The sequence below is a fragment of the Micromys minutus genome (assembly GCF_963924665.1).
Source record: "Micromys minutus genome assembly, chromosome: 3".
NCBI lineage: Eukaryota > Metazoa > Chordata > Mammalia > Rodentia > Muridae > Micromys > Micromys minutus.
In genome coordinates this window covers 81,506,437-81,533,910 of record NC_137972.1, presented here as the reverse complement: position 1 = coordinate 81,533,910, position 27,474 = coordinate 81,506,437, and the positions used below count along the sequence as shown (strand labels likewise).

Genomic DNA, 27,474 nt, shown 5'->3' with positions numbered 1-27,474 from the left:
GTTGTGCATGCATGAAGACATGTACATGAGTACAGATATGCACGGAGGCCAAAGGGGAGAGCCTAGTCAGGCGTGAATTACAGGCAGCTGTGGGTAGCCCTGTGTGTGTGCTGGGAATCAACCTGGACCCTCAGCAAGAGCAGTGAGCAGGAATAGCAGCTGAACCGGAACCCCAACCCAGGCTATGCGAGACTGTGGCAGAGAGATGAGGACTCACCTAATGTTTGCAGTGTAGACTGTGGTTCATTACTCCCCAAAACCTTCGTCATCAGTGTTCCCCCATTCTGATCCAATTAAGAAACCGAAGGAAAGTTAAAAAGTGTGAGAGCTGAGGGGAATCGAGTGCTGGGGCCTGGGCCCCGGGAGCCCCAGGCTTTGCTTCTGCTGAGCACACAGACCAGATGGTAACCACACTCCAAGAGCAGATGCTGGTGCGTTATTAGCATGCGTTCAAAAATTGTCAGTCTTCTTGCTGGTATGTTCCCCATGGCTCAGTTTGGTACTTTGTGCTCCAGCATCTGTCTGTCTGTCTATCTGTATGTATGTATGTCTCTGTCTCTGTCTCTCTGTCTCTGTCTCTGTCTCTCTCTCTCTGTCTCTCTCTCTCTCACACACACACACACACACACACACACACACACACAAGAGAGAGAGAGAGAGAGAGAGAGAGAGAGAGAGAGAGAGAGAGAGAGGTGCAAGTTTTATTTTTAGATCGCCTATTCTCCATGCATAGGAAGCCTAAGGTTAGATCTCAGCTGTCACTGGCCTGGTGACTGTCAGCACAGACAAATCCTTGACAAATTTATCATAAAGAAGCTCCTTGTTTACCCCCCCAAAATAGACCTCAGTTTTGACATATTAAGATCTAGAAATTGACTTAGGGGTTCCTTTAACCCTAGAACACCACCACATCTCTCTCTAGGCCACTAGGTTGGTCTTGTGTGGGGAAGAGTGATCTCCTTAGGCAGTGTGTTCAGCTGAGTGTGAGGGTGCTCAGTCCTAGGCCTTGGGACCTTCTCCATCACCAGCTGCCTTCGTGGGCCAAGCGTTCCCAGAGCAGCCAATTCCACTGTGGCCTTTTACTCCCCATCTCTGGTCCTCACCCTTGACAGGTGTCCAGGTAGCTTCTAAACTGGCCCAGTCAGAAGATGCTGGTCTAAATAATGACAATACCGGTAACAACAGGAACAAAAGTACTGGATGTTTATTGACAGCCTCATTTGAGCCATGTAATATATAGAACACTCACAACACTGGGTGATACCAATGAGTTCATCTCTGGTTTGGGGGCAAATGTCACACTATTAATGAAGGGGTAGAATGACTGGTCTTCATGAAGGACTCGACAGGTGCTGATTGGATAGGAGAGGTAGGTGGCTGAGCAGCAACAAAGAAGGAAGTGGCAAGATGTTAGCAGGAAGAACCTGGGTAAGATTTAACTAGTAGACATTAGGGGGAGGGGCCACTGAAGGAGCACAGAAGTCCACTAGCAAAGGGGTGTGTGTGTGTCATCAAGAGTGAAAAGTCAGGGATCCAAAAGAGCTGAGCCTGGCCAGTGATGAAGCCTTCGCAATTCAAGATGGCAGACTATGCTTCTGAGCGTATGTGCCAGGCAAAGCCATGGGGCCCACAGGCAGAAGACTGGAGAACAAACAGCTTCAAGAAATATTTCTGTCTGCAGAGCAGGTGTAATATTGGAGCCTCCAGGAGAAACTGTGATTTTAGTCTATGGGACCAGAGGCTGGGCATAAGGAGAGAGGGAAGACAGAAAGTAATGTGGCTGAGGAGTCATGTTCCAGTCCCCGATGGGGTGATAATCCCTTATGTCATTGTCTGGGATATCCACAAGAGCAGGACCCGTGTCTCACACCTAGTCTAGCACCTGATGGTGTCCTGTTCTCTGGAGTCTGCATTTTGCCATCACCAGGAACAGTCAATGCTCAGACAAATGAATAGAGAGCTAGAGCCCAGACAAGGAGAGACCAGTGGGGCTGGCAAGGAACCGCAGGTTTCCCCCAGTTGGTAGCTCTGAGAATGCAGATTTCCTTCCTGACCATTCTATGTTGCTCTAAGCCAGGAGTGCCAGAACTTCTGAACCTCTGGATGACCTTGGGGCTTGCCTTGTGCTGAAAGCTGAGGCAGCAGCCAGGGGCCAGGTAGGGATGAAGACCGGATAATGCTGATGGTCAGGCTTGCTCGCTGCTGCCGTGTCTGAGATATGGCCCCTGGGGAGGCCATTGCTCATCCTTCTGGGTTTCATTTCTAGACTACTGACCCACAACTTCATTCTCCCCTTCATCTCCCATGATGCAGAATCAGAGCTTACAGCAGGTATTAGCAGTAAGGCCTTATTTCCATGTAGTGGGAATACCAGAATAGTTGGGCATTCAGACATTCAAGATTGAGAAAATAGAACTTCAGGCTCTTAGAAAAGACTAAAATGTTCTATTGAGAATCATCCAGTACAATAAAGAATGAACTGATCAAGGTTGGATCATGATGACAGGGACCATAGTTGAATTTCCACAGCTAAAGAGGCAATTTGGGCCTTAGGAACCACCGAAGGGAAAATTAGACTTACACATAGGCAATGGGCACAGCAACCTGCAGGCACTGTAGATCCTTCAAAACTGTGTTATGTGAAAGCATATTCTATAAACAATGTCATTTGTTGATCATCTATGTATTTCTCTATAAAATATGCATATAGGACTTGAAGGTGAGGAAGTGACAGAGACAGCAGTTATTTATAAATTTTTTCTTATAATCATAAGTCTTTTTTTTGTCTATAATGATTGCCAATTTTATTCCTCTGGCTAAGCAATCCAGAGGTAATTTCAGGTTTACATTTCTTTTTGATAGTTCGTCAAGAGTTTAGTGCCTTTATTGCCTCTACAAACTGGTTACAAATTAATTTTAACTAATTCCCATTTATTAAAAAATCTGCAGTTCTTTGTGAGACACATATTCATTAAAAAATTAACATAAGCAAAAGGCAAAATTAAAACATACCACACCAAAAATAAGCACTGTTATGTTTTTGATACGTATAATTATACATGTACACACATAATTAGGAATTTTTCTATATATGTGAGCTGATCCTAAATATGCTGCTTTTCAATCTGCTTTTAATTGTGTGTTTCCATGCATAAGAGTGAAACTTTCCAACTGAAAGATAAATGTAAAAAATGGGTCAAAAATCCAAAATCCAATGAGATGCTGGTAACAACTAAACTACCTAAAAGAAAATACCGCTAGGTAATTATTATTAAAGGTAAAATGAAGTTCAAAGATACATCAGAAAATGCTAAGAGAAAGAAAGCAGCAGCCACATTTCAATGAGAGGGGAAAAAAATGATTTCAAGGCCTGAAGCACACAGGGTAAGGACGGCTTCAGGAACGTCTTTGCTTCCAATGCATCAGCACAAACTTGTTTCTTACTCTTCTTATCTCTTCCCTAAGCCTTTCCAACTCATCAACTCCTCTGATCCCTCTTCGGGGTTCAGATGCCTTGCGGGAGTGTCCTCTTTAGGCTCTGGGCTGGGCTCAGCAGGCTCTCCTCTAAGGTTTCCATCAGTTTCCTCCCTCACATTCTCTCCAGAAGCCGGAAGACTTTCTCCTGCCTGCTGTGGCAGATCTTCCAAAGGATAGCCTTCATCTGCTTTTAGTGTGTTCTGGGGTGTTCCTTCGTTCCCATCACAAGACTTTTGCATGTTTATTTTTTTCTTAATGAAGTAATCCTGTAGGTATCTGAAGATTTTCCTCTCTTCTTGCACCTCAATTTTGTCGCACTCCCCCCAAAAATCAAGAGTCCTGGAAGTAACAGGACCACTCTTCAAAACAGGACTGAACTGCTACTGAGGAAGCAGGCCTAGACTATAAGGACTTCTGCTATCATAAGTCTTTAAATAGTAAGTTCCCTTTTCTACTGAATCAAGATATCCAAATAATTTTTAGTTGAATGTAAACAGAATAGCATGTACACATTATAATTTTGGGTAATTTTCAAAATAAAACACAAATACATATGTAGGGTGTGTGTATGTGTGTGTATGCATGTGTGTGCGTGTATGTATCTTTATATGCATAAGTGTATGTATGTGTATATGTGCATGTGTGTATGAGTGTCTTTATATGAGTAAGTGTATGCATGTATGTGTGCATGTGTGTGTTTGTGTTTCTTTATATGAGTAAGTGTATGTGTATGTATATGTGTATGTGTGCATGTGTGTGTTTGTGTTTCTTTATATGAGTAAGTGTATGTGTATGTATATGTGCATGTGTGTGTTTGTGTTTCTTTATATGAGTAAGTGTATGTGTATGTATATGTGCATGTGTGTATGGGTGTGTCTTTATATGAGTAAGTGTATGCATGTATGTGTGCATGTGTGTGTTTGTGTTTCTTTATATGAGTAAGTGTATGTGTATGTATATGTGTATGTGTGTATGTGTGTGTCTTTATATGAGTAAGTGTATGCATGTATGTGTGCATGTGAGGTCAGATGTTGATGTCAGGTTCCTTCATTAATCACTCTCCCTGTATTTTTTGAGACAGAGACTGTCAATGAACCCAGAGCTCATTGATCGGTTAGGCTAGCCGATCAATAAACTCCAGGGGTCTGCCTGTCTCTGTCCCTTCCTCACCTCCCAGTGTTGGGATACAGACACATACCTGGCTTTTACATGATCTAAACTCCAGTCCCTGGGCTTATGTGACAGGCAAATTTCCTGACTGGGCCATCCCTCCATCCCAAAATGCATCATTTGATGAAGTGGACAGGACTTGGTTTATTTTTTTTAAAAAGGCTCAACCCAACCCAGGTTTGAAAATTACAGGCTCTAGAACTCAACAGGAATGAGTGAGTTTGTATTTTGCTTTTCAGTTTGTCAGGCAAAGTGGCCCTGCTCTCCTGTGTAGGTGGATGGGAACAGGGGTGGTTTATAACAAATGCCATTCCTTCCTTTCAGCTCCTTCTGAAATGAACGCCAAAATTATATAATGACCTATCATGAACATTTATTTTAAATAACATATCAGCTGACAACTTGATTAGATCCTCTTGCAATTTTGTTAGAAGCACAGAGCTGAAAAGCTCTTACCTTGAAGACATTTTTCTTCCCCATTCATTAATGTCACTCACTTTTGTCATCGATGCCAATCCTCCAGACTGTCCTTTCATCTAGCCCCCTGGAGGCTTTATTAAATCCCCAAGCAATGAAATCTTACTGCGCAATGTAATATCCAGAATGAACAGGAAGTATACTTTTGCTTTTATGATAAGAGAAGGGCTATTGAGAAATGAGAACCACAGAGGCTGGCTTGTTCCCAGGCAAAGCAGCTCTGAGAAAGGCTACATACAACCCAGAGGACCTAAACGCTGATAACTGTTCATAAAATCAGAACCTGAATTCCCCATGGAAAGCCCCGAGTACACGTGCCACAGTGTGGAAATCAGCATTATCGATGCTACCTTCTGAAGGAGCCTGACCGTGAACAAAAGAGGGGGATGGGAGCAGGAGGAAAGGGGGATTCGTTTTAGGACCACATCATTCACACTATGATTTCATAACAAATTATCCCACAGCTTATAACCTAAAATAATCAATATTTGTTTTCTTGCATAGCTTGTGAGGGCTGTGAGTGGAGAAGAAGAGGTCATGGAGTGACCCTAGTTATGGGTGATGCTCCTAATATACCTTTCTGTAGCATGTCTCCAACTCCCCCAGCTCACCAGCCAGCCTTAGGTCACCAGCGTCTCCGTGTGTTTTTGTTGAGCACTTGTGGGACAGTTCTGGCTGGGAATTGGTTTGCCATGGTGTGACTGTGACCATTAGCTTCTCAGATAAGATCAACCTACGTAGTAATCCCATGCTCAGCCACAGAAATCCCCTTCTTGGGAACTGATGATCACCTCTTCTGTGTCCTAGGGCTCCGAATATCCACTGACTGAGAAGGGCTGTTCTGTGTCGATGGAGGAGGAAGCAGGGGAGGAGCCAGGGCTGGGCAGGTCAGCAGCCCCCAAAGACTTCCACTTTTATCCCATGGACCTGTATGACTCTGAAGATAGACTGCAGCTCTTCCCAGGAGAAAGCAGCAAAACCAGGAGGGAAGTAACCCAAGCCGAACTGACCAATGAGCCGAGAGGAGCAGGGGACAGTAAGACTCTCCAGAAGGAAGTGGACGAGCTTGTCCATTTATACGGGCTTGAAGATGACCATGAATTAGGGGGTGAATTTGTGGGTGAACAGAGATTGGGAACTCTGGGGTATCCTTCTTATGGGATGAGGAGGAGGGACCCAGGCAGGGAGCAGAGAGACTGGGGATTTAGTGGTGAGGCAGCTGAGGCCGAGGACCTGGGCCCCCCTGACCAATGTCAAGACCTCCGGGAAGCCTACAGGTATACACATGGCCGTGCCAGCGAGGAGTATGAATGCTATGTCATCCCAGAGGAGGAAGATGAGGAAGAGCCTGCTGATGTCTTCTGTGTCACATGCAAAACTCCAGTAAGAACTGTTGAGAAGGATTTTGATATTCACAAGGAACATGAAGTTACCCCAATCCACAAAGCTCTGGAACATGCCAAGGTAACAGATCTCCTTCCATCTTTGTCTGGAGAGTGTCCTACATGCCTCTACAAGTATGGGATGTGAGCCTGGAGAGATAGTTCAGCAGTTAAGAGCACTGGCTGCTTTGCAAACGTCTTGGGTTCAATTCCCAGCACCCACATGGTGACACACAACCATCTGTAACAGCAGTCCCAGGGGCTCTGATGCCTTCTTCTAGGCTCTGTGTTTACCAGGAACACACATGGCGCATAGATATATACATGCAGGAAAACATCGGCACACATATTTTTTTAATTTAAAAAAAGATAGAATAAGCTTATCATTGATACTTTATTTGTCCTGCTCACTTCCGCAGGATGAAATTCACAAAAACATGTGCAAATTGGAACAGCAGATTATTGAGATGGAAAATTTCGCTAGCCACCTGGAAGAAGTGTTCATTACTGTGGAGGTAAGACCGTGCGTGTGTGGTGGTCTCACCACGTGTAGCTTCCATCTGTGGCCACATCAGGCAGCTGCTCCTAGTGAACCACAGACACCATTTCTTGGGATGTGAGAACCTGCCCCTTCCCCTCAGCTATCTACAGCACTTCACTGCCCCTGGGCAACTGCAGAGGTGACTGTCACTTGCCTTCATCCCCTCCTATGTCCTCTAAGTGGGAGAGGCTGGTGTGTGTGTGTATCTCCAGACCTACTACATGAGGTGTTTCAACTGTTGTTGTTGTTTTTGCTGTTGTTTGGTTGGGTAGTTAGTTGGTTGGTTTGGGTTTTTATTGACACGGGGTTTCTCTATGTATCCCTGCCTGTCCTAGAACTCACTCTGTAATTCAGACTGGCCTCAGATTTGGAGATCTACCCGCCTCTGCCTTCCACATGCTGGGATTAAAGTTGTCTGCCACTACTGCCCAGATTTATAAATGTTTATTGCATGAATAAGTAAAACAGAAACTTTCCAATCAAAGTACCAATTGCACAGGGTTTAATTTTGTTGTTGTTTCGTTTCGTTCTAACAGTGATGACTCCATGGTAGCACCATCCAGATGGTGAAGTGGACAGTTTCCTTCTGTCCTTGGAGTTGGTGTGGTGTGGGGAGGGTATGTGTGTGTTTGTTTGCAAGTACACGTGCACATGTGAAGACCAGAGGTCAAGTTTCTTCCTCAGCCACTCTGTACCTCTTTTTTTGTTTGTTTTGAGATTGGGTCTATCACTGAAACTGGAGCTCTTGATCTCTGCTAGTCTAACTGGCCAGAAAGACCAGGCGATCCCCTGTCTCAGCTGCCCTCAGTGTTGGACTACATATGATCACTGCTTCACCTGGCTTTGCATACAGGTGCCGGTTATCCTAATTGGGGTTTTCAGGCTGCCATGGCAACCACTTTACCAATTGAGCCTTGTACCCAAGCCCCGGTCCTTGGTGGGCTTTTTATTTGTTTGTTTGCTTGGTTTTGTCCTTTTCCTGCTTTGGGGCTCTCTCTGAGACTCCCTTGGATACCATCTGATGTCCTGCTGTATAACCAGACATAATTGTTGCCTTGCTCTCTGGAGTTTTAAATTATATGTATGTGGGGGTACCTATCATATCAAAGTTTTCCCCCTTTGAAAAGGTTTATTATGTATATTCATTGTACATGGAATTGTGCAGAGTAAGGACATTTTAACACATGTATATAACATATGTTGAGCATGTTCCCTCTTATCCCCCTGTTCCTCTCCCCTTCACACTCTGCTTGCTCCCTAGACACTCTCATGACCTGTGTACATACATAATTTTATGAAGATTTAGTAACAACAAATGAGAGAGAATATATATTTGTCTTCTGAGACTGGCTCAATTCATTTAATTATATTATCTCTAGCAGCATTCCATTTTCCTGCCAAAATTCCATTGTGTATATATGTTTTCTTTACCCATCCCTCTGTTGATGGACACTTTAGTTCATTCCATAACTTAGCTATTATAATAAACACAGATGTTCAATGTCTGTGGCAGGTTGACTTGGCCAAATGGGAAGTGCAGTTTCAGCTTTTTAGGAGACTCTGTACTGATTTCCATGGTGTCGGGACTAGTTTACATCAGAAACAGTAGTATATGCAAATTCCCTCTTGTCTACACACCAGACAGCAGTTCTCTGTCAAAACAGGTTTAAGTTTTTCACCCACCCCCACTCCAGCTGGTTATCGTTCCTCCAACTCAGACACTTCTAGCTGTGTGTAGGTCATACAAATAAGTATCTGTCCTGTCCCTTAACTTAGCCTCTTTGCAGGCTTTCTGACACCACAGTCAAGAATGCTAAAGAATCTGGGCCAAATGTGTCCAGTTGCTTGGTCTCTTGTTCAAAAGTGAAGTGAAAAACTCACAAACTGCCAAGTAGCCAAAAGAACTGACACAAAGCTGGATTACAGGACAGATCAGAAATGCACTGTTGAGAGTTCTAGGCCAGCCTGGTCCACATAGTGAGTTCCAGGACAGCCAGGGCTACACAGAGAGACCCTGTTCAAAAAGCCCAAAACACCGAAATGTTGACACATGATTGAGAGCATTCAGGGGCCTGGTCATTGTTTGGGGTTCCCTTTATTGTTTGGGGTTCCATTCATTGTTTGGGGTTCCCTTTATTGTTTGGGGTTCCCTTCATTGTTTGGGGTTCCCTTTATTGTTTGGGGTTCCCTTCATTGTTTGGGGTTCCCTTTATTGTTTGGGGTTCCCTTCATTGTTTGGGGTTCCTTTATTGTTTGGGGTTCCTTTATTGTTTGGGGTTCCCTTTATTGTTTGGGGTTCCTATAGGATTGAAAAGAGGATAATAATTTGGTAAATTCACCACTTTGACTTTGATTGCATGAACCCTTACTCACTGCCTATGCCCCTTTCCCGGATGCATCTGATTTTAATAATTACGTATACCCAATTGTGTGTGAACATAAGACAGTAAATAAAACATTCTGCCTTCTCTCTAAAAGTTCACTTTGAGAACACAGTTTGACATGCTTTGCTTGCACCCAAATCCAGTCTAGGCCGCGTCAGACCCTATCCCATAATCCTGCATTGTGTTATAGGATATGTTTGGATAGAAACAGGGTGCTGGCAGGGGTGGCTACGAAGAGTAAGTGTCCCCATTGTTTAAAGCATGTGTACACACAGTTCTGTGTAAATAGGGGTTCTAGGTTGCTAACAGATTGCTAGGTGCATTGTTCATAGTAGGGGATGCGCAGAGTTGCTAAGATGCAGCAAGGTTGCTAAGCTGTCCCCTGTGTTTGCATTGCCTCAAAGGGGACCTCACACCCTTTAGTGCCCTTCTATCTTCCCTCTGCCTCTCACCCTTTAATGACTATACGTGCAAGCAAAACTCAGATGTTTTAAGTTCCTTATGCTCTATTCTGTCATCTTATTCTCAGAACTAAGTCACTTCATCTCCAGCGAGGACTCTGGGAATATCCTGTCATCCTCATTGGGGACTTGTCTATTGCTTTCCCCTCTCGATATTCTGAGTGGGTCTTATGCTTAGCAACAACTGTTGGCATGGCTCCTAGAAGCTTCATTTGGATGAAACAATCAAAACCCGCTGGGCCTCATGGGATTCCAGTATGGAAAACGGAGGCAGAACACTGCATTTCCCAGCCTCTGTGCTCCCAGTTCACATACAATAGGTGGACCAGATGGTGCCTGCCTGTAATCCCAGCACTTGAAAAGCTAAGGCAAGAGGATTGCTGGGAATTCCAGGCTGGCCTGGCCTGCACAGCAGGTACCAGGCCATGCAGGGTCACCTAATAGAGGCTATGTCAAGAAAACAAGAAATAAATATGTAAATACCACCCATTCCAGAATATCGACATCCTCTTCCTGCATTTCTTCATCAGTCAGCCAGTGCGATTTGCCACAACCTCCCCCTCCCCTTCAGCTCTCATATCTCTCCTCATTGTCATGAACCAAGTAGATCTATATACTCCCGGTGTTCATATAATCCATGTAACAGTCAGTGGGGACAGATATTGTGAGGTGTGAGAATGCAGGATGGAATGGCAGACAGACATCTCTCAGGGCCAACATTTCTGCCTTGAAGTCAAAGCATCCAGCAACAAGCTGATTAACCATTGATAAGCTCCTAGAACGGTTGCCATGGTGATAGGAGGTAGCAAAAAAAAAAAAAAAAAAACCGGGGAGGATTGCAACAGCAGTAAGAAAAGACAGGAGACAGGAGTGGAGCACTTTCTGGTAAGATTCGGGGGTGGGGTGGAGCGACTGAGGACACATCTCAACTGGTGAAGTCTGAAGGCTTGAGTTTGACCCCTTAGGACCCACACAGAAAAGCTGAGTGTGTGGACAGTGCTTGTAAACCCAGTGCTGCGAGGCAGAGACAGGAGGAATTCCAGGGCTTGCTAGCCAGCCAGCCTACCTTAATTGGTATGTTCCATGCCAGTGAGAGACCCCGTGGATGGTACCTGAGGTACCTCTGGCTTTCACATGCATAAACATGTATGTGTACATACATGTTCAGTTACATTAATTAATTAAAGATCACTCCTGGGGGTCTAAGAAGGAGTCGCCTGTGTTCACTCCCCGGCGTTCCCTGCAGCATGATGCTGAGAGACAGAAGAGGATGAAGGGGTGAACAGGTCAGGGTTTCATGTCCCCGTCCACTAAAGTGATGGCCAAGGCCCACTGTTTTGCAGGAGAATTTTGGAAGACAGGAACAAAACTTCGAGTGCCATTACAACGAGATCTTGGAAACCCTTGCTCAAAAGTACGAAGAAAAAATTCAAGCTCTGGGGGAGAAGAAGAAAGAGAAGCTGGAAGCCTTATATGGACAACTGGTCAGCTGTGGAGAGAACCTCGATGCCTGCAGAGAGCTGATGGAAACCATAGAGGAAATGTGTCATGAGGAAAAGGTTGAGTTCTTAAAGGTCTGTGATGAAACAGGAAAGGAAGCGTGAAACCATGGTATAAGATGCCAGGTCTAGCCTTGGGTAGGCTAGTCTACCCTCTCTCCTAGAGAGTGGGAGGCTGTACCCCATCTCTCCACATCACTTCAGTGGCCAAGCAGGCAGGGACATTACTGGTTCTTTCCCTCCACCATTTCCCAGGTAGTTCCAAGCTTTGTCCCTCAGACCCTTGGTCATTGACTCTCCTGTAATCATGGAGTTGAGCCAGGACAGTATCCCGAGAGTTTCCTAGCTGCCTCTTGGTCTCTGGGTAAAAGCTGGTCCAGATTAATAGACTTCTTTAAATTTCCCTGTGCCGAGGGTGCCAGTTATAAATCTTGCTTTAGAACTTCATACATATGCCCCAAATCCATTTCTTAATTACGTTTAAGACCTATCAAATCTGGCCCAAACCCCGTATAGCAGAGTTATGGGAATTTCCACCTCAGTTAGTAATCTCACAAGGCCCCATGATCCCAGAGGGTTGAGGAGAGTTCTTCAGAATCGTCCTAGATGCTGAGTTTGACATCCCTCATGGTCCAAACCCACAGCTGTTTCTCAAAACTGTTCTCATGCTTCCTGCCCACTGTGATTATGGCAAGAGATCCATGAATAAGGGCAGAGAGCAATGTGACAGGTGCCACAACAATGCCCAACCTTGAGCCAGCGGTCCCAGGGTACCATTGTATCTCACTTCCAGAACGTAGGAAACAGCGCATTGCTTATGATGGTGAAAACTCACAGACAGCCACAGCGTCCTACAGCAGAGGAACTGTTAAGTAAATGAGTGTTTCTCTGCAGTCTGTGTAGTCAGTGGTTTAAAGGACCCTGTGCGACAACGGGAGGTGTGGGAGAGTAGAGGGAAATGCACGAGTGTGGTAGGTTTGTTAAAGTGGTTTCCCCCTTTCCCTAATTTGCAATGAAAAATGTTTACATTATTATATTGTCGGAAGAATTGTGTCCTAAATCGGTCTACTTACTATTTTCTCTCCCTTTTCAGGATGCGGTGGCCATGACTGACAGGTAATGTTTTCATCCTAACCTAGCTTCTTTTTTCCATTCTTTTCACCTCTAGACCCCGTCTCACTGGGTTCTTGCTTCCCTCTTCAGCTTCCGTGACTATAAATAAAACCGTGCTGGCTTTGGAATGGCAGTGTGGGGTCAGGAGGCCCTTTAGTGTCGATGCTTAGAATCTCTGGGCTGGAAGGGAACATGTGAGGTGAGGCCCATCCGGCAAGCCTATGCCCAGGCCCCGCCTTGGTCATGCTGTGGCAGAGAGCATGTACATTTTAAAGTCAGCTATGGCAGAGCATAAATCCTGCGATTGTAGTCATGCCGAGTCCAAGGCCCCACCTTCCCTATTTACAGACTGTTTCTCTGGGAACTTAATAAGGCAGGGTCTGTAAAGCTACCTGGGGACTTGATACTGTACATACTTGGAAAAAAGTGGGGGGAGGCTGGATTTCAAACCTTCCTTTGCCACCTAGAAGCCTTGTTACTGCCTGGGAGCAAATACGTCTGGAGCAGTCCTCCTCAACCTGTGGGTCGACACCTTCAGAAAACCTGTATTTCCGAGCAGAAGTGTAGGAAAGGGTGGCAAACATTTGGAAGGTTGAGGACTACGGGTCTAGAGCCTCCGGAGCAGCACCGTGAGGGAGGGCACTTGACAATGTAGAGTGCAGATCTTCAAAGTAGTCGCCCCAAGAACTCCTAGAGCTGTGGGATGACAGGGGAGTGGGGAAAGCACAAGGCTGCCTCCTGCTGATGGTGAGGCTCCACCCACCTTTAGGCTCAACCCTTCCTCTCTCTCCCCACCCCCAAGGCTTAGACAAAGATAGATGCTTTGGATAGGAGGTGTTCCCTAAAAGACTCCTGGGTTGAAGGCTTTGTTCTCAAAGCGGCCATGTTCAGAAGTGGGGATCTGGAGACATGATCGGACGGGTAGAGATCTCTTGTCCCTGCACCCTTTCTTCTTTTCCTTCTCTCTCTGTTTCCTGGCTTTCCTCCATTTTGCGCTCCCCCCCCCACATGCTTCCATCACAGGCCCAAGAACAGTAGAACCAGCTGACCAAGAACTGAAACCAAAGTAGACATTCTCTCTCTCTCAGCTGCTTGTCTCAGGGATTTGTCAAAGCAACAACATTGTAATACAGTCACCTCCAGTCCGCCATCTAATTGGATACCAATATCCAGAAGCATGTAAGAAAATGCAAGTTTAGCCAAGAGGCCTCTTCGTTCCCTCCTAGTGACCCAGCACTACAGATGTACCCTAAGAAGAAAGACCCTCCCTGCTTGTGTGAATGTGTGCTTTTAAAAACATGTATGGGGATGCTGCCTGCATGTATGTCTGTGCACCATGTGTGTACCTGCTGTTCTCAGAGGCCAGAAGTCACATCCCCTGGAATTGGAGTTACAGAGGGTTGTGAGCTGCCATGTGGTTGCTGGGAACTGAACCTAAGACCTCTGGAAGAGCACCCAGTGCTCCTAACTGCTGCTCCAACTCCCCAACCCCTGGGCGTGTCTTTTTATACCCACAGACTGGGGAAATTCCTGAAAACCAAAACTGACGTGGAACTCTCTGCACAGCCTGAGTTTGAAGACCAGACCCTGGACTTCTCTGATGTGGAACAGCTGATGGACTCCATCAATACCATCCCAGGTTTGACTCTGAGAGGGAGGGGGAGGGGAGAGAGTGCAGAGTCTAGTGAGGGGAATACACCATTCACAGGAAGATTAACACTGCAGAGTCTCCTTCCGTGAGGGGCCTGAAGTAGTCAAACTCACAGAATTAGAAAGCAGAATGGCAGCAGGCCAGGACTCCGGAAATGAGGACTGCTCCGAGAGTAGGTTCTAGATCTGCAAGGCAAATAAATCTCAGATGTGCTGGACAAGAATGGCAGCTGGAGTTAACAATACGGTATCCATGGTATCTTCCACTGCAATGGAAGGGAGTAGATCAGATGCTAAGTCGTGTTCCCACCTCCTCTTCCTTTCCCCCTCCCTCTCTCTCCCTCTCTCTCCCTCTCTCTCCCTCTCTCTCCCTCTCTCCTTCCCTCCCTCTCTCTCTCTCCCTCCCTTCCTTCTCCTCCCTCTTTCTCTCCCTCCCTCCTTCTCTCTCTCTCTCCCTCCTTCCCCCTCCCTCCCTTCTCCTGCCCCCCTCTCTTCCTCTCCCTCTTTCCCTCTCAGCCCTCTCTCTGTGTTGGGGCACACAAGCATTCACACTCATTCATGTGCACATGGATAGAGGCCAGAGAGTGACATCAGGCACCTTTCTCAATTGCTCCGCACGTGTGGTTTGAAAAAGGATCTCTCACTGAAAACTGGAGCTCCTGGGTTGTCAAGACTGTCTGGACAGCAAGCCGCAGGAATCCTCCGATCTCAAAGGCACACAACTGCCTGGCTTTTTACTCGGGTGCTGCGGATCCAACAAACTCAGGTCCTCGGGCTGATTTGGCTAGCACATCACTCACTGAGCTGTCTCTCTGCTCTTTCTCCTCTAAGGATCAGTAGTATTCCATTGAATTGTACTCCATACATTAAAAAAAAAAAAAAAAAATGTTCTCTTATCTTGGCCAATGTGAATAAGGCTACCGTGAAATAACTGTGTGAGGCATCTACAATTTCAGTTTAGTTCTTTTGGACATATCTAATGTAGGGCTGCCGACCCATTTGACAGGATCTCCTCTCCCTCACTCAGTGCTGGGGACTGAACCCAGTATATTCTATACCTCTGAGCTCTATTCCCAGCCCCTCCGTTCCTGTAAGCTAAGGTTTCTCAAGGTACTGCCCAGATGCTCTTGCTTCCTGGCCTCCGGGGGGTGACGTCACAGGCACTAGCCATTCCTTATTAATTTTTGGGTGGCCTGCCTTGCTGATTTCTACAATGGTTGCACAACAATGGTACATTTCCCTGGCAGTACACATGGCTTCCGCTCTCCAGATCCTTGCCAACACCCGTCATCCTTTGCTTTCTGAACACAGCTGTTCTAACAGGTGTGAGGCAATAGCTTGCTATGGCTTTTTGGGTGTTGTTCATGTGTTGTCTTTAGTTTTGTTGGGACAGTGTCCCCGGCTCACCTCACCCTTGTGATCCTGCCTCAGCCTCCCAGGTCCTGGGATTGCAGGCACACACAAGCACAAGCGCTCCGGTTATGGTTTCGATCTGCATTTCCCTCATGATAAGTGACGTTGAGCAGCTGGCCGTCCTCTTGGTAGCAGATTTGTGCGTCTTCTTTAGACTAAGCCCTGTTCAAGTCCTCCGCTCATTTTAAAATGACATTTATTTAGGAGCTTGTCTGCTTTGTTTGCCACTGAGTTTTGGAGGTTCCTCAGTGTTTTGAATATCAGCTATAAATACCTCCTGCCTATTCTCTATAGGCACAGTACACAGACACACATGCAGACAGAACACCCATACACACAGAATAATACAAGGAAACAAGATGTGGGCACACCCATCCCGCTCCTGCATGTAAGGCTCCTCCGTGCTCTTCTCCCTTTTCCAGCTCCCTCTGCTCCAGTGATAAATCCCCAGGCCCCCAACTCGGCCACCGGCTCTTCCGTGCGAGTGTGCTGGAGTCTCTACTCGGATGACACTGTGGAGAGCTATCAGCTGTCCTATAGGCCAGTGCAGGACAGCTCGTCTGGCAAGGACCGAGCAGGTAAGGTCCAGGGCCTGAAGAGCTGCTGCTGACAAGAATGCTTCAGGAAATGGCCCCTGCTCTCTGGTAGCAGCTCCGTACCCCCTCCCCCACCCCAGGAAAATGGCTTGTGTTAGCTAGGGTGGGGGCTACCCTTCCACCAACCTTCCCCTGTGAGCAGAGTATTTGTATTAGCCATTTGTTAGTTATTTTTCTTGTTACTGTGAACAGATGTTGGCTGAGAAATACTTTGGGAGGGGAGGGTCTGTTTGGCTCACAGTTTGAGGGTTCAGTCCACCAGTGCAGGGAGGCACGGCAGCACAGGCAGGAGGCAGCTGGTCACACTGTAGCCACAGTCAAGAAGCAGAGATGAAAGCTGGTGTCCACTCACTTTCTCCCTTATATTCAGTCTGGGACCTCAGCCCACTGGATGGTGGCACCCACATTCAGGGTGGCTCATCCGTCCTCAGCTAAACCTCTTTGGAAATGCCTTCATAGACATGGCCAATGGCTTGTCTCCTCAGTGATTCTAAATCTTACCAAGTTAAAAAATTAGGACTAATCATCATAGCCAGCTTCCTGTTGCTATAACAAAAATCAGAGACAAATAAACTTTTTCTTGGCTTTGTTTTGGCTTTGAGACAGGGTTTTTTTGTGTAGCCCTGACTGTCCTGGAACTAGCTGTGTAGACCAGGCTAGCCTCAAATTCATAGAGATCCACTTGTCTCTGCCTCATTGGTGCTGGAATTAAAGGTGTGCACTACTACCACAAATCAACCTTTAAGGAGGAAACTTGGTTGTAGCCCACAGTTTCTGTCTTTAATGGCACAGCATTATCAGAGCACAGTGTGGCAGAAAATCTGCTCACCCGATAACATTCACGGAGCCAAGAAAAACATGGAGGGGCTGGGGTACCAATATCCCCTTCAAGGTCATGTTCTCAATGATGTAACTTCCTCCCATGAGGCCCTACCTCCTAAAGAGCTCACCTTCTAGGGTCATAAACAAGGGACAGCCTCCAACACATAGCCATTGGGGGCACATACTTAAATCATAACAAGAAGGTGAGGTCAGACTGCGGAGAAACTACTCCCCAAGCCCCACAAACCTGAAGTAATTAGGTCTTTCCAGTGTGCTTCAGGTCTGGGCTTGTCAATCTCCGATTGACAGGTGAGGATGGCGGAGATGTCTATGGGTCACAGTTGTGGCAGAACCAAGTTATCAGGTTGCCGCTCACTGGGCTAAGCTCTACAGCTGGCAGGTATGGGCTCTGAATTAAGGGAGGTTAGAGCATTTCTGCCTAGGCACTGGGAAAGAGGAGATTTTAAAATTCTTTATTTTTATTATTATCTTTAGTAGTTTTTATTATTTGAAACTTTCATACAATGTATATTGACCATATCTATTGACCACCCCCCCTTCCTTCAGAAACCATTAACTACCTCCACTAGGGGTGCGGCCTCCAGGGCCCATCCCCATCCATACTGGAGATTTGATTGGCTAGATCTGTGCAGATGACCACAGCTGCTATCAGTTGATGAGTACCATGGCCATACCATGTCTAGAAGTAAGTCAGAGTGTCGCAGCTCTCTTCCCTATTTGCCCCCTTGATTCTTCCTGAGCCCTCTTATTTGAACTTCCCTACACCTTGGATTATGGGCCATTGATATAAAATGACCCACTGACAGCTAAGTACTCAAAATTATTTATATATTTGTAATTGGCATTTTAACCAATTATGAATCACTGAATTAACCATTACCCACTGTAAAGAGAAACTTCTCTCACCAACGTGAAGAGCAACACAAATCTATTGGTGCAAACATAAACATTTGGAATATAGCATTTGTCAAAATACAACAGTAGGTTCCCACTAGGGACTATGATCTCCCCTGGTCATGGACTTTTGACCAGGATTATAGCAGAAGGCATGAAATCATTTGTGTGGAGCAGATCTCACAACATACTAGGAAGTGGTTGGTTACCCTCATAATAGCAGGCCGCTATTGCACCAGGCCAGTGCTGCAGCATGAACAACCAGGGCTGGGGAAGATCACTATGCCTTTCTGCCCCACCCCCACTCTCAACAGTCTGTATAAGACCTTCTGGCACTGTGAGGGCTATGGAGCAGGAAGTTTCCATCCTATTTCTGACTGGATCTGATGGAGAGCCAACCGCAGTGCCGATTGCCTGTATTGTTTATGGGGTCTCAAGAGACCTCTCTGACCAGTAGGAAAGTAGTTGTGGTGGTTTGAATGAGAAATGTTCCCCACTGGCTCAGGTGCCCCACTGGAACACTTAGTCTCCAGTTGGTGGTGCTATGGGGACATTCAGGATGTAGTCTTGCCAGAGGAAACGTGTCACTTCCTGTTCCTCATCCTTCTTCCTGTACACCTCTCTCCTTTGAGCTGGTGGTCGATGAGCACTCAGCTTCCTGCTCCAGCTGCCATACCTGCCTGCTCTGTGCCTCCCCAACAAGGAACTCTTCCTTCTAAAACCAGAAGCCCCAATAAACTCTGTCTCCATAGATAACCAGTGTGTCACAGTGTTTTATCATAGCAACAGAAGAGTAGCCAATAAATACAGTAGCCTACTCTAAAACTGGGGTTTTCATCAATGGCCTCTGGCTTCAGAGACGTTTCATCCATGTAGGGTACTCATTTAGTAGAAACAGTTGTTGTTGATTACCAAGCGACAATTTTACGACTTTCTCATACCTTTTCATTGGTTAGATTTCTGAGAGAAGGTCTAAGTAGACCAGAGTAGCCTTGAACTCACAGCTATCTTCCTGCCTCAGCCTTCTTAGTAGTAGAATTACAGAAATGTGCAAAGCCATGAGTTAGCCTTATGTCAATTAGGTTTTGCTCTTTAACAATACTCCCTCCCCCCAATTTAGTGGCTTAAAATAACACATATTTATTATGTTATAATCTTATGGGTTGGTTAGACAATTCATATCTAAGACCCCCTGAGTGCAATCAGATGGACCAAGGTGGACCAATTCATTATGATTGTTAATCTCCATTGTCAATTTGAGGGAGTTAAAGTCACCATAGCGATACATCTCTTGCTGTGTCTATGAAGGTGTTTCCAGAAAGATTTAACAGAGCAGGCAAGACCCACCCTGAATGTGAATGGCACCATCCCATGGGAGGGGGTCCTAGACTATTAAACAGAGAAACCAGGCCTAGTGCTAGCGCTCAGCTTTGTATCCTGGGCATGGATACAGTGTGAGTAATGGCCTCATGTAGCTGCCATCTTGCCTTCCCTGCCCTGATGGAAATAAACCCTTCCTTAAGTTGCTTCTTATCAGGTAAAAAGAACTAATATCTTCTCTTCTGGCTTTAATTTGGGATAGCTGGTGCAGGGTGGCATGGGGACTTGTTTGAACTCTCCAAATAGTCTCCTGAGTCGCTAAACTGGTCACCAAGGTAAATCCCACTTCGAGGTCTAGGCAGCCAAAGCCTCTGAGCACCCACAGCAGGGTGTGCCTGCAGAGGAGGGAGGAGTGGGCAGCCCAGGCTCCTCTATTACAATGGGACACAGAAAAGTCCAGAGGCCTTTTAAGGTTTGAATTGTCACTTTTGTTTTCTTTTTCTTCCAGAGTTCACCATGACAGTCAAAGAAACCTATTGCTCAGTGACAAATCTAGAGCCAAATACCCAGTATGAGTTTTGGGTCATTGCTCAGAACAGGACTGGCCCCAGCCCCTCTAGCGAGCATGTCGTATACATGACAGGTACTGCCTGGCTTGTTCATTTTCATCCAAGGGAGCCGGGCATTGCAGGTTTCTAGGTGTGGCTGGGCTTTCTGCTTCCCTTGAAGGATAGAAAGAGCTCCGTGTGGTTTCCTCCTTGTATTTCATTTACTGCACTAGATCTCCCTGGATGGCCGGGACATTATCTTCATGGTTGGTCTGCTACCTGCAGTTATACAGACACTCGGGACTTGTCTGTATTAAGTTACTTTTCTATTGCTGCATTAAAACACCATGTCCAAGGCAACTGAAAGAAGGAAGGGTTTATTCGGGATTGTAGTTTCAGGGAGAGTCCCGGCAGAGACCTGGTGGTGGGTACGGCAGTAGGAGCATTTGAACTGCAAGTGTGGAGCAGAGGGAGAGAACTTGAAACGGTGTGAGTCCTTACATTCTCAAGCCTGCCTAGAGTGACGTACCTCCTTCAGCAAAACTAAAACTCTCCAAACAGGCCTACCAACTGGGAGCCAAGCATTCAAATGCCCTAGGTGATGATGGATATTTATTATTTGAACCATCACAGGTCTAGTGAGCACCCTCAGCCCCGGGAATGTCTGAGAGGAGTTCCCAGGCACTTGTATTGCTGTGGTGTTTGTCCACTGCTCTGAACAAAATGGCTGAAACTGAACCTAATGTTTGCTCGTATCTCCTTTCTCCTGTGTTTAGCCCCTTCTCCTCCCTCTATAAAAACCAAGGCAATCAGAAGCTGTGAAGAGGCTGCGCTGATTTGCTGGGAGTCTGGAAACCTGAATCCTGTGGACTCCTATACAGTGGAGCTAATCCAGGCAGAGACGCCAGAGGCCTCGGGGGTAACTGAGTGAGTCTTGAGAGTCTCCACTGTATATGCAGTGTGAGGACAAAGTCACAATTGGTGACACATAGCAGTCTTAATTAGGTTGTGTAGGGTGTTCAAGAAGCAGCTGGAATGTTATTATTGAATGATGAACACTAATGATGAGACCCATGTTACCTTTTTTTTAAATCCAGTTAAGGGCTGGGAGGCGGCAGACTATGTAAGAGTGCTGTGTGAGTGTGACTCAGGGTCTCCAGCCCACGTACAAAGCTGGGTGTGAATCCTCACCTCTAACCCCAATGCTATAGCAGGTGGAAACAGAGGATCGTTTGCTCTTACTGGCTGTTAGCCCAACTCCAGAGTCAATGAGAGACCCTGCCAATAAAACCAAAACAATCCAGTCATAGTGGTGCACACCTATAATTCTAGCACTTGGGAGGTGGAGGCAGGAGGATTGAGAGTTCAAGTTCATCTTCATCTTTATAGAAAACGCAAGGCCAGCACGGGTCTGAGACCCTGCCTTAAAAAAGATTTCCTTTCCATTCGTGTATCAAGAATTGATCACTGAGAGTTTCGTGATACTAGCGAACTAGAAAGACACATTCCGTGCCCTAAGGAGCTCATGGTGCAGGGAGGAAAATAAGTATAGGCAAACCAATAGACTACATGTAACACAACCCAGGGAGAGAAGGACGCAACGGAGACAGAGGTAGTGGGGGCAGGGCCTGTTTTTTGATAGCTGTTTAAACTGAGTCCAGGCTGGGAGGACTGAGCCTGAGAGGAGCAAGAGCAAGGCAGATGCTCTGAGGAGAGGGGAGGCTTCTGGGCATGACTGGGGTCAGGAGTGGGCTAGACACTCTGCAGGAACTGGAGCTAACATGATTAAAATCAGGGCACGGGGGAGAAGGCCATGGGAATGACAAAGGAGACTCAGTGGACAGTGGACAAAGGATACAGAACACTGGAGCCTTCTCCATCCGTCTGAGAGCGAGAGGCCTTCACAAGTCTGTGAGGAATCGGACATGGTGGCCACCAGGACCTTTGAGTCCCAGGAGTCTACTGCATGGCACCACAGAGGAAGTGTGGCTGCTTGGGCTTATAGCCAGGTAGTCAGGCCTACAGCTTACAGGTTAAGGCTCATCCAGCTGCCCAGCCCAGCACCTGCGTGGAGTCCCGGGTAGCTCTGCTGGGGACTTCAGGGGCGCTCTGAGCTGTCATGAGAATGGGAAAGGCCTCTGAGGCTAGCCGCTAGGAGCCTGTGTAAGAGCTGTGAACTTACTGTGGACTCTAGATGGGGCAGAGTGCAGAACGCTCTTCCGACTGGGGAGCTTCTAGAAAGAATGGCATAAACTATGGTGAGCAAATGTACTTGAAAGCAGGGACATGGAGGGATGCCATGGCATATCCACATTATCTCTGTGGGAATGACAAAAGCCTGGGAGAGATATTCTTGGCTCTCTTCATATGACCTTGTGTAAGACTAGATAGCATCAAGGGTACTCCCTTGCTGTGCTTGCATTTGCTTACGCTAACTGTAAACGTCACCTCATGTTTTGTTGGCTTAATAAAAATAAGGCATGCTTTGTTTACACTACTGGAGCTCAGACATTCAGAGTGCCCTGCTTATCCCACACAGAGCTTTGGCATTTTCCTTCGATCCACAGAGATGTATCCTCACCGGCTGGGGCCGGTTGAGAGCCTCAGAACCTAACATGCATCCTATCCATCTGTTCTTTCCAAGCTCTGTGCGCTTATAACCACAGCAAAGCTGAAGACAGTCAGAAGTCAGGGGAGGGGTCTAGTGATTTGGACCACGATAGCAATCCAGGTTTCTTTCACTATTTATAATAATCTGGGATTCATCCAATCCATAATGCTGGACCCCTCAGAGGACAGATCAGCAACTTGGGTGATCTGAGGTGATGCCTAACTCTCGCGGACCAACTGAATCACATGTCCAGTCACTGAAGGGAAGGCTCTAGCTTCTTCACAGGCTATGGCTCTTTTCCTCTCTTACTCATCCTATATAACAACCCTTCCCTCTCCAGCTCCTACTTTCTCTTTCTTGCCACGGGACCTTTGCACATGTGTCTTCTGCGCAGGAGACCAGTCTATCCTGGTTTGACCCAGTCACCTTCTAGTCACTCTTCAGAACTCAGCTTGAAAGTCACAACCACCCTTCAACACTGTAGCACACGCAGGCTTCTCATGAATGCCATGGGGCTCTCTGAAGCAATGCCTCTCTTCCCATACAGACTGCAGGTTCCCTGGGAATAGGGATTGTGTCCAGTTTCCCAGGACATATAGCATCTGGGATGGAAGGAACTTGGTTAATTACTGAATGAACAAGCAGAAGTGTCCGTCTGGCCCAGAGCTGCAACCTCCAAGATGGCATCCTGTCCTTAAATCTGCCCATGAGCACCATCTTGAAGACTTCGGTTGTCCATTTCAGTTGAACGGAAATGGGTCTGACAGCCGCAGAAATCCAGATGGTGTAATGAGTTTGTATTTCCATACAGCCCAGTTGAAATGAATTGGATTATTCTCTGTGGCAGTTGCTTTAAACAAAGTCATCTGTTCATAGACTGCTCGTACACTGAAAGGTTTCTATGGGTCCAGGAATGTTGGTCCTGCCCTCCGAGAGGTCATGGCCCTAACATGGCTAGAGACAAAAAAAGGTGCATCCTCCACAAATGCTCCAGTAGACACGCTGAGCACAGTGCAGCGTGCTTGGGAAACCTGGCTGGGGAGCTTGGAAGGGAGACAGTCAGACAGAGACTGGTAAGCAAGCTGTGAACTATGGGAGGCCTGTCCAGGGAGCTGAGCACTGGCTGTGCTGCTGTGGGTCAGAGGACAATGGGTGTGAAAAGGGAGGCTGGTGCCTGGGCTCCTGCTGACAGCTGCTCTGCTTCTGTGCATAGATCCGTTGTAGGCATCCCGACCTGTGAATCCCTGATACAGCTGCAGCCTAGGCACAGCTACACAATCTACGTTCGAGCCCTCAACATGGGGGGCACCAGTGCCCGGAGTGAGCCTGCTACAGTACACACCACAGGTCTGTAAGCCAGCCACACTCTTGGGACTCAAAATGAGCCACTTTGTTGCAGATTCAGTGCTGCTAAGAGTGCATTAGAAAACATAACTATCCCATTATGGACAGATGAGACATCAAAGCCATCAAAGCCCCATAGAACTTGGGTTGGCTGAGCTAGTACTAGAACTCAAGGCTTTTCTCCACACCCCTCAAGTACCAGAGGCTATCCCACTAGATCTGAGAGGCCTATATATTTCTTACCTGATGGGTTTGTTTGGTTTTGTTTTTTGAGATAGGGTTTTGCTCTATGGCTCAGGCTGGTCTCAAACTCAGTGTAGTCAAGCTGACCTGGAACTCAGGGTGATCCTTCTGCCTCATCCTCTCCAGTGCTGGGCATTACAGGTGTGAGTCAGCCCACCTGCTTTAGAAGAGGGCTTTTATGACATTCTCAAGAACTGCAAGTAGTCACAGCCACCTCCCTGTTCCTGTTGTCAGAACAAGCACCTCCCCTGTTAGAGGCCAGCCTCGTCCCTGCCTCCATGTTCTGTGTGACCATACTGGGTGCTGACATCCCTTCCCATGTGCCTTCACCAAGTCAGAGAACTGGCATGAACCCATGTCCAAGTTCTCAGTGAGCAGAGACGTCATTAGAAACATCCACCGCAGTGCCCTCAGCTTTCCCACCCCTGCAATGCTGCAGCTCTGCATCCCAGACCTCCCTGCAGCCTCCAAAACCTCCCAGAGGATGGTGCCCATGGACAGATGTGAGAACAGAATGCCTTCTTGGAGGCTGCAGCTCTGGGCCAGAGGGACACTTCTGCTTGTCCATTTAGTAGATGAACCAAGCTCAGTTCAAGCCAGCCGAGTGGGTGGCCTCCAGGTGAGCAGCAGCAGAGAGCCTAGCCAGTGTTTGGAAACAATTTCCCTTGACTGAACTCTTTCCCTGAAACACACTGTGCCTCCTGTCCCCACTGGCAGGAGAGATCTGTGAGAACACATTCATATTCCAGCCACATAGATGGGAAACTGGGTGTTTGGAAATTACAGATGCTTGCTCTAAAAAAACAAACAAACCACACTGAAAGCAGAGAATAAAGACACAGCCAGTTCTGTTTTCTTTCAGAGGCTGAGACAGGAGAATTACTACAAGTTCCAGGGTAGTTTATGCCACAAAATGGTTGCAGATGAGCCTGTGCAATTTAAAAAACAATACCAAAAAGCAAATTCCCTCAATTCGGTTTTCCTTGGCAAGGTTAGAAATTCTTACTGAGGCCCAAACGCTTAGAGCCTGCAAATTAAAATCCAGTGTCTAGGATCAAAGAGAGATGAGTAGTTCAGTCTGACTTCTATTATTTCTTAACCACCTGAGCCTCAGTTTTCTCATCTACAAAATGGAGACAGTAATGCCCCATCTAAGTACAGACATAAGGGCTAAGGGAGAGAAGACATACAGATTGCATGTGACTAATTGTACAAGTCCTGCCCCACAATAGTGGCCACACTATTCACATATGATCATGACTCTGCCAGGGGCACGGGTTCTGTGCATCCTTCAGGAAGAAGCCACACGCTTGGGTAATGCTCCTATCCTAGGCCAGGCCGGACAAGTCTTGCAATAACAGGTTGGGGTTTCTCGATGTTCCCCCCCTCCACAGGAAGCTACTTCCAATTGAACAAGGACACCTGCCATCCCTGGCTGACCATTTCTGACGATGGGTTTACAGTGGTTCGAAGTGAGAAGAAAAGTTTCAGGAGGGAGCTGCCACCCAGCAAGATGCAGTTTACCAGGTATCTGACTGCCTCCCCTAACCCCCACGGAGCATTTGGGAAATGTACATAATGCCAGTGTTACTCAGAAGAAGTTGGATTGTGATAAAGGATGGAGCTGGTAGGAGGGACCCAGAAGAGACTGCGCTGGCCTCTGCCCACAGAAGTCCTGGCTGTGGTCACTATGGGATATGGTCAGGCTATCGGGTCACACAGCGCAGGGACAGACACCAGGCACTGAGCACTTTCTTCTGTTGCTGTGAAGATCTCCCCTTAGTCCAGTGGTAGGTGACCTTTCACAGGGGTCACCTAAGACCTTCACAGAACACAGATATTTATGTTATAGTTCACAACAGGAGCAAAATTACAGTTATGAAGTAGTAACAAAAATAAGTTTATGGTTGGGGGTCACCACAACATATTAAAGGGTCACAGCATTAGGAAGGCTGAGATCCACTGCATTAGTTTGTCTTCAAGAGATGCAGTCCTGGCAGAGGTTCATTTGTAAAACAGTGCAGGGCTGCAGAGCCAGAGGGAATGGCCCTTTTGTGGGTTCTTTTGTAGCTTCTTAATGAGTTTAATGAATATTTATGAGGCAGGCAGCGAGTTCCTAAGGGAAAGGTGACTCTTTCCCTCCCACATCACAGTGGGTGACATCTTCTGAGCCTCTAGAAAAGACAAGAGGGGTCAGAGCCATGGTGCAAGTGATACATGAAGTCAGGTGTTCTACAGATTCGGACACTTTGTTAGCCCACCTGAGTTGGGGAAGCATCCTGGCTACTTAGTTTCTGGTGTAGCAGGAAGAACTAACTGTAGCTCAAAGATGTTTGTCATTCTGCCCTCCAGGAAACAGGAGAGCACCAGTTCCCCTGGGTCCTCATGGCTAATTGTTTGCCAGCCTCATTGCCCTCACACCAAAGAGCACATCACCTTAGACCAAAGCACTGGGTGGGTCAGATCCAAAAGTCTTACACAAGACTTGAGGGAGGGGTTGCCTGTGGGGCTGTCTGTCTGTCTGGACAGCTTGCTATCACCTTCCAGAGCTCAGTACTTTATGCTGAGCTATTATATTTTTCTTTCTGCAAGAAGTTAAAAGAGGCTTAAAATAAGGGCTACTATATAATATGGAGAAAAATAAAAGCAACAGAAGGGACAGATTAACCTCCCAGGCTGAATCTGTTCCCAGGCTTAAACCAGTAAACAGGCTCTCTACTTCCCAGTAGTCAGGGCAAAAGAGTTCAGAGGATCTGCTGAGGGAGAAAGAGGCTGGAGATAGAGGTCCACGCTGCTGCTAGACTAGCTCGAGAAGGCCTTTGCTCAGGTGAAGTCCATAATCAATCACAGACATTTCAGGGTGAGTGAGTATCAGGTTAATGCTGGTGTTTACTAAGAGAAGCTTTTCCTGTAGATTAAGCTTGGGAGGAGAGGCAGGCGAAGGTTTAAGAATAGAACAGTTGTGTGTAAGTATGTGCTTAAGGAGGTGCAGGTGCTCCCAAACGAGTCTCGCTTAAGTGGGTTTTCAGTTTATTCTAAGAGTCTCACATAGCTACGGATGAGCTTGAATGTCTCTTCTTCATGCCCCTGCTTCCCAAACACTGGGGTGACAGGCGGTTCACCACCATGTCTGACTCTGGAAAATGCTTTTTGATCATCTTTTTTGGCATTCTGCTTGAGCTGTCAAGCATCTCATCTTGAGACATTGGAAGAATTTAAGAGCCATTGTCTTGGCTCTGTGAGAGAGTCCAGCTGAGTTAGCTCCCACCATCTCCAGTTCCACTGATGGCTGTGCTGTGTGCAAGGGCGGAGGGGGAGGTATTGTCCCTGCCCACCCCTTCAAGCAGGTCAGACGTGCCTGTGAAAGAGGAGGCAGGGCACACAAGGCATCCTTGGAGCCTGACCCTGTTGTGTTAAATATTAATAAAGGAATGCGCACCATGATATGCTAATGCCAGCTACACTCTGGCTCCGCCGGTCTCTCCACCTCCATGGCTAGCCCCACGCA

General features: G+C 46.8%; 1 protein-coding gene and 1 pseudogene across 4 annotated transcripts in view; one reads left to right on the top strand and one right to left on the bottom strand.

Annotated features, from left to right (window-relative positions):
- Nucleotides 1-27,474, top strand: part of FSD2 (fibronectin type III and SPRY domain containing 2) — a 35,446-nt gene that overhangs the window by 909 nt on the left and 7,063 nt on the right. For 2 of the 3 annotated variants that reach the window (XM_080914683.1, XM_080914681.1), the window contains exons 2-11: nt 5,932-6,588; nt 6,926-7,021; nt 11,236-11,466; nt 12,485-12,507; nt 14,022-14,143; nt 15,990-16,145; nt 19,729-19,863; nt 20,545-20,695; nt 23,593-23,726; nt 25,361-25,493. In XM_080914683.1, the coding sequence (XP_080770809.1) occupies nt 5,974-6,588; nt 6,926-7,021; nt 11,236-11,466; nt 12,485-12,507; nt 14,022-14,143; nt 15,990-16,145; nt 19,729-19,863; nt 20,545-20,695; nt 23,593-23,726; nt 25,361-25,493 (1,796 nt within the window). In that variant the 5' untranslated portion in view covers nt 5,932-5,973. The remainder of the gene's footprint in view (nt 1-5,931; nt 6,589-6,925; nt 7,022-11,235; nt 11,467-12,484; nt 12,508-14,021; nt 14,144-15,989; nt 16,146-19,728; nt 19,864-20,544; nt 20,696-23,592; nt 23,727-25,360; nt 25,494-27,474) is intronic. The other variant, XM_080914682.1, reaches the window with a different exon arrangement.
- Nucleotides 3,364-3,716, bottom strand: LOC308419196 (transcription elongation factor A protein-like 8; annotated as a pseudogene). The gene has a single exon. The product of its transcript is annotated as a transcription elongation factor A protein-like 8 (transcript).